The sequence below is a fragment of the Aptenodytes patagonicus genome, chromosome 2 (genome assembly GCF_965638725.1).
Source record: "Aptenodytes patagonicus chromosome 2, bAptPat1.pri.cur, whole genome shotgun sequence".
In the NCBI taxonomy this organism is placed as follows: Eukaryota; Metazoa; Chordata; class Aves; order Sphenisciformes; family Spheniscidae; genus Aptenodytes; species Aptenodytes patagonicus.
Genome location: NC_134950.1, coordinates 129,135,565 through 129,155,841, shown reverse-complemented (window position 1 = coordinate 129,155,841; position 20,277 = coordinate 129,135,565). Strand labels below are relative to the sequence as shown.

The 20,277-nt window shown below is 45.0% G+C and overlaps 1 protein-coding gene across 2 annotated transcripts; it reads left to right on the top strand.

The window, feature by feature from the left end:
• The first annotated feature begins 112 nt into the window (after positions 1–112).
• Positions 113–5,433, top strand: RPL15 (ribosomal protein L15). 2 transcript variants are annotated; one of them, XM_076331184.1, is made up of 4 exons: positions 113–180; positions 1,175–1,356; positions 2,411–2,547; positions 4,704–5,433. In XM_076331184.1, the coding sequence occupies exons 2-4, from the start codon at positions 1,185–1,187 to the stop codon at positions 5,007–5,009; spliced, it is 615 nt and encodes a 204-aa protein (XP_076187299.1). In that variant the 5' UTR covers positions 113–180; positions 1,175–1,184; the 3' UTR covers positions 5,010–5,433. The 2 variants fall into 2 exon arrangements, with proteins under 2 accessions (XP_076187299.1, XP_076187298.1); XM_076331183.1 differs by having other exon boundaries at positions 125–180; positions 1,172–1,356.
• The last annotated feature ends 14,844 nt before the right edge of the window (positions 5,434–20,277 follow it).

Genomic DNA, 20,277 nt, shown 5'->3' with positions numbered 1-20,277 from the left:
GCCGCCCATTGGCGGGCGCGGGGGCCGGGCCGGATCGGGGCGGGGCGCGGAGGGCGGCCCGGCCCCCCGCCCAAGGACTGCATTACCCATGAGGCGCCGCTGCGGCCGCCGGAAGCGCGGTGCCGCCGCAAGGGGTTGTGGGAAGCAGGCCTCTTCCTTTCCGGTGCTGGGCGCCATCAGGTGAGGGCTTGTCGGTGCTCGGCCTTCCCGCAATCCGGTTCCATCCCGGGCCCGAGGCGGCCATCCGCCCGCCCCGCTGCCGCCCCCGCCCGCCGCCACCCTGGCGGGGTGCAACGGGCTGCTCCCCCGGCGCGGGGGCTCCGCGGCCCGCGGGGAGCGGGGCCCGGGCGGGCCGCGGGCCCTGGGAGGCCGGTGGAAGGCCCGTGGGCTGCGCCTCGTCGGGGCAGCCCGGCTGCCCGGGCTGTAGGGCGGGGAGGGGATGGGGACGCTCAGTCGGACCCAGGGTTGCCTGGTGCGAGGGGAAGGCCGCACACCGCAACGTAGCGGGTGCAGGTCGATGACACGTCCTGGTTTGACTCCGGGTGTGCGGTCCGTTTGTGGTGTTTTATGCCGTAATGCAACCAAAGAAGGGGTAGCAAGAGCTGTGCCATGGCTGGGCAGAGAGAGGCGTGGAAAGTCACGCGTGAACAGGTCTTTTCTGTGCAAATAAAACGAGCTGCGTTTTTTCTGATGGTGATTTGTGTGGTGGCTTGATGGAGTTCATTTACATCTGCTAATGCTGCAGGTGTGTGAGAGCTCAAAGGCTTTTAGGAAAAAAATAAAATATAAAAAAACGTTAAAAATAAAGACCACACTGCTCACAGTCACATGCTTCTTTATAGATGAATATTTACAACTTGGTTCAGATGTTAACTACCGATTTTGGTAGTATCTGACATAGACATCTGAAAAATCCTCAGCTGAGGAGTTCAGTGCTTAAGAACGTACGAAAAGGAAGAAAATGGCTGAGAATGGTACCTGCTGCGTGTCCCGTTGGAGGCTGCCAGGTGTGAGCCGTGTCACCAGATGTGCCAGTGGTGTAAAGAAGCTTGAGAGCATCCTACATGTCAGTGGTGTTAGCGTGCGTGGTTTTATGCAGTGTCTCTGTTGGAAGCTGTTCAAATCTGGAATCGTATTTGGTGCACTTCTTTCATTTCACCTCTCCATTCAGCAGGTAGACAAACATGGGTGCCTACAAGTACATCCAGGAGCTATGGAGGAAAAAGCAGTCGGATGTGATGCGATTCCTCCTCCGTGTCCGCTGTTGGCAGTATCGCCAGCTGTCTGCCTTGCACCGGGCTCCCCGGCCCACCAGACCAGACAAAGCTCGCAGGCTGGGATATAAGGCCAAGCAAGGTAACGAGGCTTAGAGGTGAAGTCCCTGTGCTTCGTGATGGAGCGACTGAGTTTTATGTCAGCTGCCTGCCTTCCTTAAGTGATAGTCAAATAACAAAATCTGAAACTTAAATATTCCCCGACAACCTGAAGTGTCCTGCGTGAAATGAACTTAGTATTATAAACGTGTTAAATTGGTAGCAGTGCCCACAGCCCAAAACCGTACTTCGTGTAATTTTGAATTCACGGCTTCTGTGGCCATTTTGGCAGATGGAGATCAAGTGGGCTTTGGCTTTAGTTCTTGCTCTTGTGCTGTGTTACTACTGCAGAATTGACCAATGCTTTTAGTATCCTAGGTTTCGGGGGGGGTGTCCTTTATCCACACAGATTTTGTCATGCGTTGCTTTGACTGTTACAGCTGTACGTGCTTGAGTAAGCAAGATGACGAAGTTTGCGCTGTCATTAGAAGACAGTTACTGGTCAGTGAAAGAAACTTGGGGAAAGTGGCCGTCCATCTGCAACTTGAGCAAATCCTTGAAACAATATGTTTGTTCACTACGTAAATATACAGCCGAGAGTCTACGCTTCTGTAACTGTTTGTGAAGTTTGTCTAGTTTCCTCATTTTTCAGTGATCAGATTTCAGCAGGGTTTATGGATAGCTTGTGCCTCAGTGCTTTATGAATGCTACTATCAGAATACGGGACTTCAGTTTTGGGGTGGTTGTTTTCTTGGGTGTTTTCAGGGTGGGAGTTTTTTGTGTTACAACGAGGCTGTAGCTGTTCTTAGTGTATTTGGAACTGCATAGTGGAAAGGTGCCATAAACTCTGGTTTGGAAGTAAAAAATAGTTGTGACAGGACATCGCTTCCCTTACTCAGCTGTGATGGAAGTAACAAAAACATCTTTTGCTAGCCACCTCCAGTTGTATGTTTTGGTGAAGATTGGTATACTGATCTAATTTTCGTGTGAAGCTTTTGGTGTTGGAAATGCAGTATGGGCATCAAAATTGCCTTGCTGTGATTTGCATTTGCTACACTACAGAATTCTTCTAGTTCCTAAGTCATCATTTCTTCTAGGTTATGTTATCTACCGTGTCCGTGTTCGTCGTGGTGGTCGGAAACGCCCAGTCCCGAAAGGTGCAACCTATGGTAAACCTGTGCATCATGGTGTTAACCAGCTGAAGTTTGCCCGGAGTCTTCAGTCTGTAGCAGAGGTGACTATTTTGGTTATTGCTCAGAAATGTGGTGGTAGGAAGGTCTTAGTCTGTAAAAGTTGAAAATATTCAGAGACAAAAAAAACCCCAAACAACTGTTTTGTTAATGTGTTGGGTAAAAGACCTTGAATATTGATGGCAGGAAAGCTCCAGAATGTCTTGAAAAGCTGTGTTAAGACAAATGAAAAAGCTATTCAGACGTTACAAATGGGGTCTGGGGAAAGTACTACTTAGGTGGTTTATTGACATTCATAGTGTATACTTATTTCTAAAGTATGCCACAGTATTTGTAACGAAAAACAGACATACAACTAGTATAAGCCCCAGTAAAATAAAGGGTTAGGCATGAGAAATAAAAATTCAAATATGCTAAGGTGTCTGACTTCACTCATCGCTAAATCCCACCTCTGTGTTCCCTGCCACGTTGTATGTATTACCAGCTGTAGGTAAGGGTCTTTTCACAAAGTACAGATGAGTTCCTGTCTTAAAGTCTGTAGCACCTGTTTGTGTAGTAGGAGTGCCGCACAGTGTACTTAGCTGTATCACAGGATCTGAAAGCAGCATGCCAGAGACCTTCTGGTTCTTTATAAAAACCTTTGGTACCTCACAAGAACAAAGATTGGTGGTTAACTTGCTTTTAGGTGAGATGATGTTACCTGCTGAAGTACTCAAAATGGAAACTCATTTGATGAGATCTTTTTCATAATGTCACAGTAGTAGTGTTGAAGAGATGTAGTTCTCGCCTTTAGAAAAAACTCTTTCAGCAGGTTAGAATTAATACTAGTCTGCACTCTCAAAAAAGAGACATTGTGGAAGTATGAAGACTGCTCATTGCCTTTCCATCTTGAAGCAGAAGACTATTCTGTTCCCAGGACTTCAAAAATATTCCTAAGTGACTTCAGCAAGTTGAATACGGTGTGTTTTTTTAAAAGGGAAAAAAAAAACCCGTAAATGGGACATGCTAATTTAAAAGAAACACAGATGATGAGTTTAAATTAAAAATGCAATTCTGTGTCTTCAGTGCTCATGGCATGCTCTTCATATATGCTATTACCAGATACCTGATGGCTAATCACATGCTCACTTGTGGTGACAGCTCATGGAAGAGGTTGTTGGCCCTCAGTTTTAGTTCAAAATTTTCTGAATCTGACACGCTCTTTCCTGGAAGACTTAGATTTTTCCGATAGAAATATTATAGAAATAGAAAACCTCCATTGTAGCTACCATCCCCACACAGAAGCTGGTTGAGGGTGGTTGGTGTTCTAATGTTTAATGTATGTGTTGCACTCACATGCCAGAATAAAACAAGGACTTGAAAGAATTTTATTACATATGCAGAAAATGACTAGTCAAGTGCTGTTTAGTGGAAGACTGAAGGAATAGGTTGGGATTGCACTGGGACAGAAGATGGGTGAGCTACATTGGTTCATACTTTCCCATGGTGATGATAAAGGCCTAGGATTAAACACACTTTTAGTGTTTTAAATAAGGAGCATTCTTGACAGGAGAGGCAGATGGAGTTGCATAATTGATATTTTCTGCTTTGTTTTGTTTTCTAAACTAAGATTGCTTCTTTCCAACCACAAGTGAGGATAGGAATAGCAAGCACTAATATACCAGCAGTGGAACAAAGACTTGTTATATCAGCTGTTTTCTTTTCTCCTATCAGTACGGGCTTATTCTCTGCAGAAATGTCTTTCTCCCCTGTAGCTTTGGATGTGCAAATCGATCAGTCTTTCATAACTTCCCACAAAAGATTGTTCCGTGGCCCCAAGTGCAGCTTGTGCTCTTCATCTTCACGTTAAAGTTGTTTTTAACTCTGTGTATTTACTTATTGGGTGCTTCTGTGTACAAAGTAGTTCTGTCTTTTGTCAACCAAGCACCTTCCTCCTTACATTCTTTAAAACCCATTTCATGTAGGAATCCAAGCAGCCTTTTTTTTTTTTTAATACAGCATTCCTTTCAGCTATTACTTTTTCTTGCACCTTTGCAACTGGAAGGGGAACAGTTCTTTTAGGAAGAGAGGGTCTCTCAGGGCAAACTGAAATTTCTAGCAGCTACAAAATTTTAGGTTTGAGTTATTCATATCTTTCTGCATGAAGAATGCCCTGCATCCATGATTTTGCAGCCTTTTGCATTTATTTTTTTTCCCCTAGGAACGTGCTGGCCGTCACTGTGGGGCTCTGAGAGTCTTGAACTCGTATTGGGTGGGTGAAGATTCCACTTACAAGTTTTTCGAAGTGATCCTGATTGATCCCTTCCATAAGACCATCAGGCGCAACCCTGATACCCAATGGATCACCAAACCCGTTCACAAGCACAGAGAGATGCGTGGGCTGACATCGGCCGGGCGGAAGAGTCGTGGTCTTGGCAAGGGCCACAAATTCCACCACACCATTGGTGGCTCACGTCGTGCTGCCTGGAGAAGACGCAATACCCTGCAGCTGCACCGTTACCGTTAATTCTTGTAAATGTAACGATCTAATAAAGCTGATGCAGGTTGTTGAATTTAACAAGTGCTTCTGCTGCTTCTTGGTTTATGTGGAGAAGTGTAGAGTTCTCCAGGAGTTCAGTTGTTTCCATATTTTGAAAGGTTTTTGAAAATGTAATTTGATATTTGTGAAGATTGTAGGCCCCAAGCATGGAGTTCTGCGATGGGTTTCACTTTTGGTAGGACTGAAAAGACATGTGCAGTGTGAATTGAAAGCTTAATGGCTAGTCCATGTTCTTCTTTCTGTTGGTCTGAGTATACTTCACTGTCTTGTAAGTTGGGGTCTGTGTGTCCTGTGCTTAGACTGAAGGCCAGTTTTGATCTTGTGCAATGAGATGTAAAATGAAAGCGCTAGTTTATTTTTTATAGGTGATTAAATACTAATGGCAATTTTATTTTTCAAGTTCTGTTTTTTTGTACGTCTTCAGTATGAAACCAGCTCTTGAGCCTGTGTTATCTGCAAACATAGGCTAAATCGACTAAGCACAGAACAGAAAGGTAAGGCTTGCTCTGTTCATTAAAGTGTGCAGTATTTTAAATATGGACACTTCACAAAGAACTATGTGATGTTTCAGGCTGACTAATAAAATATTGACTGTAGAGTAGGTATTACTTCATTTGTGCAAGATTCCAGGCTGTTCATTTTGCAGTGGAGACAGTGTTTCTTAGATCTGCCTTTTGATACCAGAACAGAGAACCTTTCTCTGGTGTTAAAAGAGCTGCATTCTGATTTATTCTGCGTGGTCAGGTAGTAGAAATAATCACATTTGGATGACAGTTATAGATGAATGTATTTTAAGCTACATTTTTTGAAATTACAGTGTGACCTTTCAGCGTGAAGTCAAATTGCATGAAAATGCTGAGAGGAGGATAACTACAATTTCTGGGAAATTAGCTGCACGGCTGTCCTAGCTTCCACAGATTTTGTACCGCGTCCATTGGGTAGTGGTAGGAAAAGGGATCAACGCAAGGCCCAAGAAGTAGCTGTGTCTTCCTGGAGCTTCAACTTGGGATGTGGAAAAGTTTTTAAACAACAGAAAACTAATGCCGAGACTGAAATGTCCAAGATTTGCCCTTAAATTAACTTACTTTGCTCTTTTAAGTTCTTACAGGAGGACTGTAGCCTGAAGAAGAGACTCTAGGCAGCATGTTCATAAAGCCAGGAAGAATAGCACAAGAGGGCAATCCCCTGCCATGTTTTGTTTGGCTCAAACAAGCAAAAAAAACTAAAAAGGATTCTTTTGTAGCTATGTTAAAAAGTGCGATCTGCTCCTCTAAAGAAGGGAGATTGTTTTTTTAACCTTTCCTGTGAGGGAGGAACTAGTATTAGGAAGAAGAGGATTCTTGAAAGCAGCCCCTGTGATGGTGTAGGACAGGAAATGGAAGTTCCCTATCGTCGGACTCCTAGGAGTCTGATGATACTGCACTAGAGCTCGTTAAGCCGTCCGGGACCGTTGCCATTGATGGGGAAGGTGACTGGGCAGTCAGCATTAATGCTGTGTCACTTGCCAGGGTTCAAAACTTCGGCGCGTGGGGGATGTCTTCAGTGAGACTTGCCTGAGTGAGGTTCACCCCCATGGTCCTGTAGCTTTTTGAACTTTAAAAAAGGGGGGAAATACTATCCCCTCCAAAGTTTATTGAAATCTACTGATGAAAGTGTATTTTAGAGGGTATGGTATTGATCAGACTAGCTAAGGAATTTGAAACGGGTGGTACTGTCTTCAGCAGGAGCTGTGGGTACATACAGCTCATCCCAAGTCTGCAGGAAATCAGGTAGCCTTAGCATCTTCTCACACTGGAGGTATCTTACGCTCTGTTAAACAGTGTTTTGGGTTGGAAGGAGGGGAAATTGCAGTGCAGTATTTGTGTGAAGAGGAAAGGCAAATTATCTTTTTATTAAAATCTGTTTAAAAAAGGCAAAACGTTGGGGAAAAAACTTTTATTTGGGGTTGTTAGCTTGGGAAAGCAGGTTTAGAGAGAGGTCATGTGGTCTCTGCCTTTCCTACTTGATTTTTGAACCTGTTGTGCAAGTTCAACAGAGGTTGCAAGTCTGTTCCGTAACGAGTTTGGTGAAAATCAGTCATCTGAGACAGTAGTCCTGGTGAGAAGCTGTTACTTGAGTTCAACCTTCCTTATACACCAAGAGTCTGCCTGAAACATGGATACTAAGTTGTAGCTGAAGGGGGTTGGGGGGAGGGAAGAGGAAGCATCAGGAATTTCACTGGTGAAATTTATTAAGACACGGAGGAATCCAATAATTGATTTCCAAGCCATCTACTTGGCTCTGCTTGCAGGACTGCTTATTTCTCAGTCTGAACAGGCATGTTTTAGACATAATTAAAAGAGCTGTCTGGTTTCTAGGCAAGACAAAATGAGCACCACCGTTAAACTGCAGAGAAATGGGGCTGTACAGTACCAGCCTATTTCAGCCTGATACCAGGTGCTGTTGAAAATAGTTGACTGTAAGCTTTTATTAGGCTGGATTTCACTTTTGTGTAAGCCACCTAGATTAACTAATCGCTTAGCCTTTGGTAGAAGGTGAGGGCCTGGCAAGTAATTCAGCTCCTGTTAGAAACTAATTCTGTCCTGAAGGGTGGGATGTGTAAAAACGGATTGTGTGATTTAGCAATTTCTTTAAATAAGCAGGTAGTAGACTCCCTTCCACGTAGCTAATAGAAGTGCTCATTACTTGGCAACACTAGCTAAGTTGAAAAGTACAGACCACGCTAATCAACAGCAAGTGTAATTGTTTCCTTACGTTGCCTCTGAAGTGTTGGGAGTCTCTGCAAGGCAGCTGTGTGCTGCTGGGCGAGGGACGCCGGTGCGCTGCCCGTGGTAGGCACAGATGCTGACCGAGGGGGCGGTTGGCTTCTTCCTTGCAGCAGAAGGTCACTGAATGTCACTGGTGATTTTGTGGGGGTCTTAGAATGAAGTAATTAGCGATGGAGGAGAGTAATAGCTGGACTTGCTCACTTATCTCTGTCCTTGTAACGCAGCAGTTGTTCACTAGCCTTGACCCAGTGAGAAAAGTGACTGCATGTGAACAGTCCCGTCCAGCTAATGAATTAAAAAGCTAGAGTCTAAAAATAGAGCCTGATTCCTACTCTTTTAAATCTACTTTCTCTCCAAGATGGGGAAAAAAAGCCATCTTTTTTGCCCTTGTATGGCTCTTTTCTTTTGCAGCACACACAAGTCTAGTTCTGAGAGTATCAAGCCAAAATACCCAGAGTGATGGAAACACTGCTTCAGCCACAAAAAAAGCAATTTGGATTTGAATTGGACACTTTTCTGGGGCTTTGAGCAAGCACCAACTTTTTGATCCAATCCTTTTCAAGTAATTGCTTGGAATGTAAAGCTGTATAAAAGGATGGTGAGCCTGTGGGTTGTTCTTCTCTTCATGTGTCAAGGTTCTGAATCAGCCTCAATTTAACAATTACACACAGAGTGTTTAGGTTGCAAAGTCTAGCTCCCTGAAGTTAGGAAGTGCCTGAGCTACACTGCTTATGCAACCTTTAATTCGGTGGCTATCTTGGTCTTACCTAATGTGCCAGAAGAGGCCTCTGGCAAAGCCAGGACTGGAACCCAGTCCTTCTGGGACCCCTGTCACTGCCTGAAATTTAAGAGAGCATGCTTCTCTTCGGTATCAAATGATGTTCAATGATATCCTCTAATTAAAGGCTCTTCTGTAATGAAGATGACATTTAATCTCATTAAATACTGTCAACTCTCCATCATTCAGGGAAACTGAGAGCTGGGGTATCCTGGAGATCAGGGAGCTCAGTGGGAGCAGATGAGTGATTAAACTAAGCCTGGCTCTGTTAAGATCAATGCTGGCTCAGAGCGCTCTCTCAGATGGAAGGTAGCCCCCTTCCGAGCCTGCTCAGGTCTCCCTGCATTGCCTTCCTGGTACCAGGCTTTAGAAAAACCCTGGCTAGTTAATATGCTGGGCTGGAGCTGGCTTCTTATGGGTTTTGCAGCCTGTACCTTGTGAAAGGGCCGTAGAGGCATACCTCTGGACCCAAGCTGAATGTCCATGTGCAAGTTGAGAAGTTCCCTTGGAAACACAACAATCAAGAGGCACGCTGGAGGCAAAAAAGAAACGGAGAAGGCAGAAGAAGAGGACAAATCACCTGGCTTCCAGCTGGGCTTGTTAGTACCCCGGTGCTGCCTGGTGACAAGAATGCGTTGCAGAGGAGGCTATGGCTAGCCAGGGTCCTGCAGGGTTCAGCAGTCAAGTTTGCGTGATGCAGTCCTCGGGGTATAAACCTGGCTGGACCTAAGGCTCAGCACAGAACTAGCTCAGGGTGCCCGTGTCTCTGGTGTTAATCTGCAACCCCGACAGACTGGGCAGCGGCTGCACTTCACCAAACGCAGAGCAGAAGGACGGTTCTCGGTCGGTGCTGAGAACCGTAGGCTGTGAAAGGCACTACGTCCAACACTCGAGCCCTCTGTCTTCCAGGCCTCATCGCCGGGCTGTGTGTCGATAGAACAGCAGGCAGAAACCGAGACCCTATTACACTCTGCATTGTGTTCACACGTGTAACAAAAACGAGTCGCCATCCCCAGAGAGCTCATACGCCAAGTGGAGGAAATAGCTCATTAGTCCCGTGTTCACTCATTCATTTATTCATACATTTTTCTTCCAGCATTGTTTTTCTGTGACTAATAAGCAATTATTTGAACCCTTTCCTTGTATGAGAATCGCGGCTCTTCAACTCATCTGCTGTTACAATCCACCGGCCTCTCTCACAGGTTTCATGATTAGTCAGATGAGTTTAGATAGCAAGTTATGCAATCTTTATAAATAATGTGTTTTGAGCTCTGTGTTTTCAGCTCATTCAGAGCTATATATAAAAATGATGTCTTATAAGTTGCTAAGTTTTTTGCAACTATTTGGAAAGCAGTTTTGTCAGCGCACGGTTAAACATAGTAAAGCTTTTAAGTAAAATAGAAAATTTCAAATTATTTTCACTTTCTTTACAACTTATTGCTACAGGTGTTGATGGAGAACATCTGCTTACAGTCTTTTTTTACAGAAAAAGACACAAAGATTCAGCTACACAATAAAAATCAGACAGATATAAACCAGTTAATATTTATAAATTTAGGAAAAGAGGTGGAAATAAAAGGAACTTCCTTGATTTTTTTAATAGAATTGTACGTACATTATTTATACAAAGTACATGATTCAATTGATTCTATGGAATCTGAAGAATCTATTTCCCACGTAGGTAGTTTTATTTCTGACAGGTGCCTGGTTGTCCGTTCTTAACAGATACAGACTAAAAGCCCATATGAACTGATAGTGAGATACCAAGTTTTTCATGTCAAGGCCAATGATTTGTACTGGGAAGATGGTAACTGCCCTTTATGTGTGACACACATTTTAGACTACACTTGCTGTTTGGGTTTTGGACCCTGTTTTACCCAAACAGCATTTTAAAGCAACAGTTATACCATATCCATGGGAAACAAAAAATAAATGAATTACTATCATGGGTTACACTGGAAACCCAATTCTTAGATTTATGATTTACATTGCCGAGAAGGAAAAAAGGAGAAAAGAAAACAACCCACTGTGAACAACAGAATCACAGTTCTGACTCCTGAGGCTAAATGAAAAACTCCGCTATAATTATTATTTTCATTGGCTAGTTTAATAAAAATACAAGAATCATAAAACTATGGAAAACATATGGCATACACGAGTTGTATTTTCTCCAGTGATGGTCCCATCCGTTTAGGACTGAAAACTTTAAAATACCTGTCTAATAAACAATCTTGCCTTCTCGTAGGTGTCATTCTGGCAACATTCTGAAGTTTTAATTTATTTTAAGAAAAATAATTTTAAAATAAGGAAAAAAAAAAGATTTGTTTTGGGCCTGAATAATTATTTTAGCCAGATTATGAGTGTGCAGAAATGAACTGCAGAACTGGAATTTTGTCCAGATCATAATGAACACTGAAACTTGATGTTTTTTGCAGATTTTGCAAATTGTCCTAAAATCATATTAATTGCATTACAATTTGAATATTGAATTGTATGGGCCTTTCATAGGACTTTTGTAACAGCAGTAAAGGTTGAAGCAATTTCATAATATGCAGAGGAGTGAGACGGAGAACCGGGGAAGCGATTACCTTCCATCTCTCCCCCCTTTGGCCCCTGAAGTGGTAACCCTGGACCAGCTCTTTTGGCACCTACCAGCCAACCCAACCTGACCCAGCTCGTTTCTCCTGGGTTTATTACAGCCCTGTGCAACAGAGTACTGCTTGCTGCTGACTTGGTTCTTTTTGTTGTTGCTGTTCAATATCAGTGAGATTGCCAAAGTTGTAGTCGTTTGGGTTTGTAAAAAAAATGAGCTTCTCAGCTTTGAGTGCCAACACCGTTGTCAGAAGAGCTGACTCCAGCTGTCTGTCAGGCACGGCGGGGAGGAGAAGAGGTAGGAGAGCAGTAGGTCTGAGCTGGCCAGCTTTGAGGCAGGAGACTTCCTAATTCAAAGATAGACCCAGTGTAATATGTCCCGCTGACATCCGTGACCCAAGACCAGATTAAGACTTGGCATTGCCTCAAAGGGGAAAAAAAAAAGTGTGATCTAATCAAGCCCCTGGCTCTGGTGACAGGAGAGGGGATACAGCGCTTGGCAGTGCCTGGACTCCCACCATGTGAACAGCCGTGCAGGGCCAGTCCAGAGGTCAAAGCACGGTGTCCGCTTCTGACAGGGGCCAGTGATGGGTGTTTGGAGAAAGGTTGGTGAGCATGGAGCAAGTCCAGCCCCACACGTAGCATCTCAGGTTTTCTGAAGAGCAGGGTGAGGATTTCCTCACACTGCGGTTGCCCTCGGACTGTTCCTGCTCAGTAACTGCAGCGGGACCTGTATGCCAACAGCCACCCAGGACAGCTGCAAGCTGCGACATCCAGACCTAGCTGGGAACTCCCACGGGGCTTCTGGCTCAGCACGAGCACAGGCTGCATCCGTATGCGGAATGGCATCTGAAGGTAGATAAAGAGAAAATGATTGCCTTGACTCACAGGTGCCTCCTGTAATTTGAAATGGGAAGTGGAAATCTAACCTGTTTTGATGGTCTGCTCCTGGATGTCACTGAACCAGAGACTTTCCAGATGACTCAGAGCAAGACGGTTGTTGGCTGAGAACTGCTGTATCAAGGATTTGGCAGGATTATATAACAAGCAGTTGTCCTTCACCACTGATAATGTGCCTTCTCTGTGAGATTTATGCTTACAATTGACCAGTTTTGAGGAACTGCAGTAAAACAAAATGGCAAGTGCCTGGAGGCATTTTCAGGATGCAGCCGAGCTGCTGCCCGGAACAGACCTATTACTTGTTTCTGGACATTGTGCTACAGTGGTTCAGGAAGGGAAGATAAAAATTTCACTGCTAGCCTCATGATGCCACCCATTCCTTTGCAGTGGTCCCATTTAAGTTGTGTTTAGCATGGTGTGCCTTGCTCTATTTAGCGAAAGCGCTAAAACTAGTTGTGGAGAATGTACCTGTTTCTTCACGGTTAAAATGGCTAAGGTTCAGAGAGTGATCTTTTTGCTTTTTGGGAGCTGGGGCAAAGCTGGATTCTTTTGTGTGCTTGAATTTTGCTATGTCTCTTTCAGTGCCTGTGCTGGTTTTGGCTGGGATAGACTTAATTTTCTTTATAGTAGCTGGTATGGGACTATGTTTTGGATTTGTGCTGGAAACAGTGTTGAGAGTACAGGGACGTTTTAGTTACTGCTGAGCAGTGCTTACACAGAGTCAAGGCCTTTTCTGCTTCTCACCCCACCGCACCCGCAAGCAGGCTGGGGGTGCACAAGAAGCTGGGAGGGGACACAGCTGGGACAGCTGACCCCAACTGACCACAGGGATATTCCACACCATATGACGTCATGCTCAGCACATAAAGCTGGGGGAAGAAGAAGGAAGGGGGGAATGTTCGGAGTGATGGCGTTTGTCTTCCTAAGTAACTGTTAGATGTGATGGAGGCCTGCTTTCCTGGAGATGGCTGAACACCTGCCTGCCCATGGGAAGTAGTGAATGGATTCCTTGTTTTGCTTTGTTTGCGTGCGCGGCTTTTGCTTTCCCTATTAAACTGTCTTTATCTCAACCCATGAGTTTTCTCACTTTTACTCTTCTGATTCTCTCCCCCATCCCACTGGGGGGAAGTGAGCGAGCGCCTGTGTGGGGCTTAGCTGCCGGCTGGGGTTAAACCACGACAGTGCCCCTCCTGGAAAAGTTTGTACTGCACTGAGCGTTGGTGAAAATTGTCAGTGTTTGTAGCTGGAGGTTAAGAAGATCCTTTCTATCCTCAAAAATGTGCTTGCATTCTCCCAGTTCAGAAAAAAACCCAGAAGAAACAGGAATGCTCCTTTTTGTTGATGTCCGATATCACCTTTTGGAGAAGATAATTGATTGTGGCAGGGAGTTCCAAGAGTATTTTCAGTCCTTGGAGCTGTGTTTGAGACCCTAGCTGGGAATCGCATGTATTCGCTGATGTTCACGTAACAATAGATGAAGTGACCACGATGATTTTATTAAAACTGTAAGTGCCTCACCAGGAGGTTCTGTTGGTTTGCCCATGATCACTAGAAGGAATGAGCGACTTTGCTTCATTCCTTCTTATTTGTAATGGTTTAGAGCAGAAAGTTCTCACTCTGACTTACTGTAGAGAGCCAGTTTTGCCGTGCGTGAAGCTGATAGCTGAATCTGACTAAATGCATGTCTGTCTGTATTCACGAGGCAGATAATATCCAGCTCTGTTTCCATCACATCAAATACAAATGGTCCCTTAATAGGAATATCATTGTGTCAGGAGTAATCTGGGCAAGTCTCTGAGGCATAACACAGACAGGCCCAAGATTCAGGACAGCCAGAGGGGTCAGTATTTCCACTGCTTGTGCAAGTGCCAAAATGACAAGTGCAGATTAGTTTGGATCCACAGCAATGTTTGTATCCAGAGATATCCCACAAACGTATTTCTAAGACCCTGCAAAAATAATTTGGATCTTGCGCTGTCGTTACATGATTACAACCTTTTTGCTTTCAATAGAGTTATTCCAGATTTATCTGGAATCCAAGTTATTTTAAGAAGCGTTGTGTATTTGCAAAATAGTTTGAATAGCTAAGGTTTGTTTCTAGTAGGCTTTCACTCTTGCTACCAATGCCTTGCACAGAATTTTATGAGGGAAACTACATTTGTTTTAGCAGTTAAGTTTTTATAGCTGGAAGCAATTTTCTTTAGTGTAACATTTCAGAAGCCCTTTATGGCTAGCGATATTTCATTGAGTGCCTGAAGATTGAGACCTACTGCATGACTCTATCATGTATAAAGCTTATTATCTGACATAATTTGGTGCATAGCAGGCTTATTTATTTAAAAGGTCACACAATCATATTTCACCAGTGGTAATGGCATTTTTATCCATTTAATAGGTTTATCCTAAAGCATATTTATTCCTAATGCATTTTATTCAGAAGCCAGTTAATAACTTTAACTCTTCAGGCTCTTAGCAGAATAGAGAAGCCAGCATTTCGGAACAAGAATTTGACCAGTTGGGCCTAATCCAGGAGGACACAACGTCTGATACGGTGTTCCATGCATCATCTCCTGATACAACTCAGCACCTTGAAGCATTAGGCCTTAGATCATCTTTTGACCTTCAAGTTAGCCAGGGTGAGACAGCGATCGGGAAAAAAAACACTGCACTATATAGAGCTGCTGAAAGTCTGAAGCTGTCCGGGCCCTTAAACTGCCAGCTATCCTTTGGGTAGTTACAGGTAATAATTCTTGGGGCCAAAATATGTTTTGGTTTATTCCCCAGAGAAATGTTACTGATTTGAATATAGTTGCCTTTGTTTTGCCTGGATGTAAAAAGGCAGTCCTCTCTCTCGGGGCCAATGCACAGGGACCAATGGCACCTGTAATGAAAGGCTGTTCGTTTTCTACAATCTTGGGCTATTTAGGGCCCAGATACGGGTAGCATTTGCCTCTGTTCATGACTGAGCTGAGTTTTCTCTGGGATTTTCCTTGTAAAATATGCCAGTAATCACAATAAGCTTGTGCTGCTCCAGAGGAGAGAAGCAAGGGCGATACGCAAAACCTTGCAGGAGCTGTGGGTGACATTTCTGGCTTTGTGTCCCCTCCATATGACCTGCAGAGTTTTCCCAAGACAAGGAGAAGGCATCATTTGCATCTCTGTTCTGCCCAGGACTGAGCTTTGCGTTTGTGTTACACTACATCGCTCCAAGGATTAACATAGTTTACGAAGAGAAAAAGCAAACTGGATTTATGTTTTGGAGGCCCGGAGGGTTCAGAAGGGAAATGGCTTCTGAAGCAATGGTTTTGAGCCGGTGACAGCAATGCCGCCACACTTGGGGATGTACTGGCCAGCACCGTGCCAGTGTCACGCAACGCCGACGTGATCGCTGGCAGCCTGCAGCTTGGGTAACTTCCTGGTGAGCGTCGGTGCTTTGAAATAAGATGCTCTGCAGGACACTGTGATATAAGAGGGTTTGAAAAAGGCAGAAGAAAATCCAGTCTTAGAAAGATGTTTACTACAAAGGACACCAGAGGGAGAAATGCAGTTGCCCCTGGAGAGGATTGGGTGGTGGGGAGAAGGGACTGGCAGCTGACAGAGCGAAAGGCAGCGCTTGTGTGCTGACTGTGCCTTCGATGCAACACTGCTGATGTCTTCTCCGAGACAGTACAATGTGTTGTTAGAAATCACCTGTAGTTAAGTCACGTAAGTCTCGGTGTTTCAGTGAAAGTAAAGGGTAGCTCTTTATGCATCCTTTGCACAATCCATTCTGCTTCTCTCCCAAAAATCACGATTGGCCCAACCAAGCAATAAATATTCTCATCTTTGTTTCATTAGCTGATGATTTTATTTCTGGATAAATAGATGATGTACCAGCAGATTAAGTAACTTATAGCACAAAAAGGAAAAGGTGGCCAGTGATACTACTGGCCATTAATTAAGCCATGTAATATAGGCTTAATTAATGCAAAACTAATGCTTTGTCTTTCTGGACTAAAGGTCCAAGTCCTCACCTTCCATTAAAATCTGCAGGGGCAGCTGAGGCTAGTTGTAATATGTCACTATTGCATGAGGTTATTTCCCATCATTTTGACCAGCCTAGAAGGCCACTTGTATTATCCATTTATGTGAATAAAAAGCACACCTGCAATAACACTAGGTAAGAGAGAAAAGCAGAAGTGTTACGTGCTTCAGGCCATAAACCGCCTGCTAAAGAGCTGAATCAGGAAGAAAATTACCCTATGGGCAAGTTAGTATATAACTGTCTATTAGAGCCTTTATACCTTCCTCCAAGGCTCTGATACTTGGCGCTGAGAGACAGGATGTGCACGCGGGGGAATGGTTTGTGAGCCAGTTCCTCTGTTTCGGTTATACTTAGCTCCGTGACTACACGGCTCCCGGTACCTAAGCTAGTGCATTCGTGTCATGTAGGCATGCCCTTAATGGGTAGGCTTTAAATGATTCTATATTTAGCTTTTGCTTCTTCCTAAAGCGTTCTGCACACATTCAGCCTGTGAAGGGATGTGATGACAAGCTAAAGACCTCTGGGACCTCCTTATCAGGATTTCTCTTCAACAGAGAGAGAGAAAAAAGGGCAACAATCTGAAGACTTAGATACATACATGAAATAGAAATGGAGAATAAGTAGGGCAAGGGGTCAGAAAACACTGTGTAGGGCTTGACCCAAGCCGACTCTAATCGATAGAAAAATTTCCACTGGCTTCCAGAGGCTGAGAGTACTTAGACGAGTTATTGCTATTTATATCATTTAATGTAGGAAAGAAGTCACGGTTATAGCTATCATTATAATGACTTTTAGAGGGCAATATTTAAGCTAGTAACTGAAGATAGCAAGTAAATCTTTGCTTTAAAGAAGCTGGAAATGCAAGGATAGGTTTGGTATCAGTTGCCTCACCTAAGAGAAGCGTACTTGTATGAACTAGTTCCACCTGCAGTTGTGGAGCACAAATCATTCAGGACAGACAGATTACGGAGGGTTTCAGAAGGATCTCCTCAAACAGACTGACCGGACAGAAAAACAGTGACGAAGTATTTTATATGGGGGAAAATAAGTTTCATTATATGTAAACCATTGTAAGCTGTAAATGACCAGGGAAGAGAACTTGGACTCACTGCAGATCTGTGCAAATGTCAGCATTGTTCTGAGCATCAGTCAAAAAGACAAATAAGAGGTTAGGAATTTTTTCCTGAGGATTATTTCCTTATTTCCAAGGAACAAAGAAACAGAAAACATCAGGAGTTGTTGGGGCTTGAAAAGGTGCTGCTCCTTGGCACTCTTCATGTAAACAATTTTTTTTCTCTTTGCAAAGTATATGTTTGGGTATCATATTAATATTATTGTAAATGTGCCAGGCACTGAAGAAATCCAGCTCGTCCAAAAGCAGACAAATGCCTGCTGATGGAAACTCCTACGTTCCTGGCTGGTGTGTGGATGTTTACTGGGATTAGGAGGGCCTCTCCACAGGCACAGAAAGGTGCAGGCATTCTGTCCCGACCTGAGCAACCACCAGCATTTCAGGCCTGAGGAAAAAGAGTCATCAGCCTCCACATACCTCTGGTGAGGTGGCCAAAGTGCATCCTGTCCCACCATCCAGCTATCAACTGCACTTAACAGTTAAGTCAGCATTAGTTGCTGCAACACTGTTGTGCTGTCTCCCATCCAGAGGTAGGAGAGTCTGTAGCACAGCTGGGAGTCACTCTTCAACCTCTGGAATTTAAACATGCAGTTTTAGCTGCTCCACATTTGTGGGGTGGGGGGCAAGAGGAGGAAATGTTTGTGTTCCTTCCCGGGGGGGAGGAAGGGGGTTGTAGAAGCTTTCTGTCCCACCCTCTGTGATTTTTCCCCTCTTCTGCCCCTTGCCGTATCAATGCCTCACTTCAGTCTCTTCCCAGAACCACAAGACTTCTGCAGAGAGCAGGACCCTCAGCAAATGGAGGCTGAAGGATTCAGAGGAGTGACCAAACACAAGGACTCCCGATCACTATTCAGGTGGTCATCCTAGTGCCTGCCCGTCCTTTGGGTTGGAGAGGTGCCACGCCACTGTGAATGCCAGCAGTACACTGCCTCTCCATAATGCCAGGATTCGTTTTGCCCTTCGTGGAGGGGTGAACAACATGGAGGGAATCATGTCTCCTCGTGGGGATCAGGGAATATCCACCGAGCATCACATCTTGAAGAGAAGTGACAGCTCAGCAAGTAACACTAGAGCTTTAGGGGCCAAGCTAGGGTCAAAGAGAAGCCCCTCAAGAAGCAGCCCAGGCACCATGACTTGGTCAGCACCCAGAGCCACGGGTTATTATGCCAGGTGGTTTTTTGTGTGGGATTTGGAAGAGGTAGGTGGAAAGAGGCTCCAAGAAAAAATTGGCTCTCATATCGCGACCCATTGGCAGAGCGTTGTCTTCCCCCAGATTACAGGGCAGAATAAAAACCTTGATGCTCTCTACGATGGTTTTCTCTTCCAAACACTGAAGCGCCTCTCATGGACTACTGTAGCAGTCCATACCTTCATGCTGACCAGCAGACCTATAGCGTAGGAGCGGACAGGGCCATTTCTGAGACCTTCTCCATTAGGAACTCTAGGATGGGAGTAACACTGATTGCACCATCCTGTGGCTACCCACAGCCAGCTCTACCTGCTGGACCCTCTCAGGAAACACACCTTTTGGCTTCCTCTGATGTTGTGGACAAGGATCCTGAGTGGAAGGCTGGGTGGTGGGCCCACTACTTGCTTTTGCCATACTCCGTCCCTAAGAGAAGTGCTTGGCTCTTGCAACCCACGTGTGTGTGTGGAGCCACCTCAGGGAAGAAACCAGAGAGGATGTAGTATGGGAGCACAGGGAGCAGTCCAAGGTCATTAAGGAAGGCGTTGATCTGAGTTATGAGACAGAAGCAAAATAAAGGCATTCTTGAAGATGGGTGGGGGGTGGCTCCAGGGCTGCAAAGTGCAGCGCCAGAGGCAAGAGGAGGCTGAAACTGCTATAATGATCCCCGAGAGTCTCAAAAGCAGATGGTAGAAGATATTAGAGGCTGGAATCACTCTGGGAGGGACAAAGTCCTGGCCTGGCGGTAAATAGGAGAGACTGAGATTGGGAACAATAGTGTGACGGCCTCTCCCTATGGCATCCTACGAAGCTGTGTACATTGCCTTTCCCATTTGTCCCGCCAGGCAGGAGCAGCAGCATTTGTCCTTGCCCACAAAGGAAGTGGAGGAGCAGTCCTTCCCTTTATTGGCCACTCTCAGGAATTGAGTCCATGGACACGAAAAACCTGGAGCCTCCCTTGAGCACCAGAGACTGCCTGCAGGCCAGGTGGACCTTTGGTCTGAGTGTCAGTGTCTGCATACTCACCTCTGAGTGCATCACTTCCATGACCGCCTACAAATTGAAGTCTCCTGCCTTATCCAACAGCAAGAGCTGAAGTTCTGTAGTTTTTTTAGCAGTCTCGGTGAACATGTAGGGGTGGTAACCCACTGGTTAGTAAATATTAGGTAAGCATTGTGTCTAATCTTTAATGCTTTGCCAAAATCCAAAAATAACAAAAAAAAAAAAAAATCCCAGAGACAGAGAATGCACGGGCAGAGAGTACTTGCTCTGCTGTTGTTCGTGATGTTTAGCTTGGTTTCCCAAGAGAACGTGATTTGTACACTATCTTCTCCTTTGAGTTTGTTGGCCAAGTTCAGCTGTTGAGAGGTTTGACATGGCAGGATGGGCTAATCTCAAACACATCAAACTTGTGCTTGGTCCACAAAGACCAGCAGCCAGGCGGAGGAGCAAGACGGAGACCCAGCCAGGTGCCCTGGGCATGGGGAGGGAGGGTGGGACATCGTGCCCCATACCTGGCCATGCCCAGGGCAGGCAGCACTGCTTGGCGGCCAGCCGAGCAGGCAGGGGCTGTGCGAGAGAGCCAGAGGGCAAACGTGGCAGGGCTTAGGAAGGTAGTTTGGAGTTGGTATGAGGAGGAGAACTGGGAATACGAGGACGACAAGAAGCTTTTGCCGTAGGAAATTGGGGATGGGGGATGGAGGGCCTGGAGGTGGCGGTGGGTGCTCTGTGTGGACCAAGAGGAAAGCTGGATGCCTCCCAGCCACTTGGCCAGAGGCGGAAAAACGGGAAAACTCACCCGTTTACCTTATTCGAGAAGTGAGGAAGCTCGCCCAAACTGACCTGTTTACCTCAT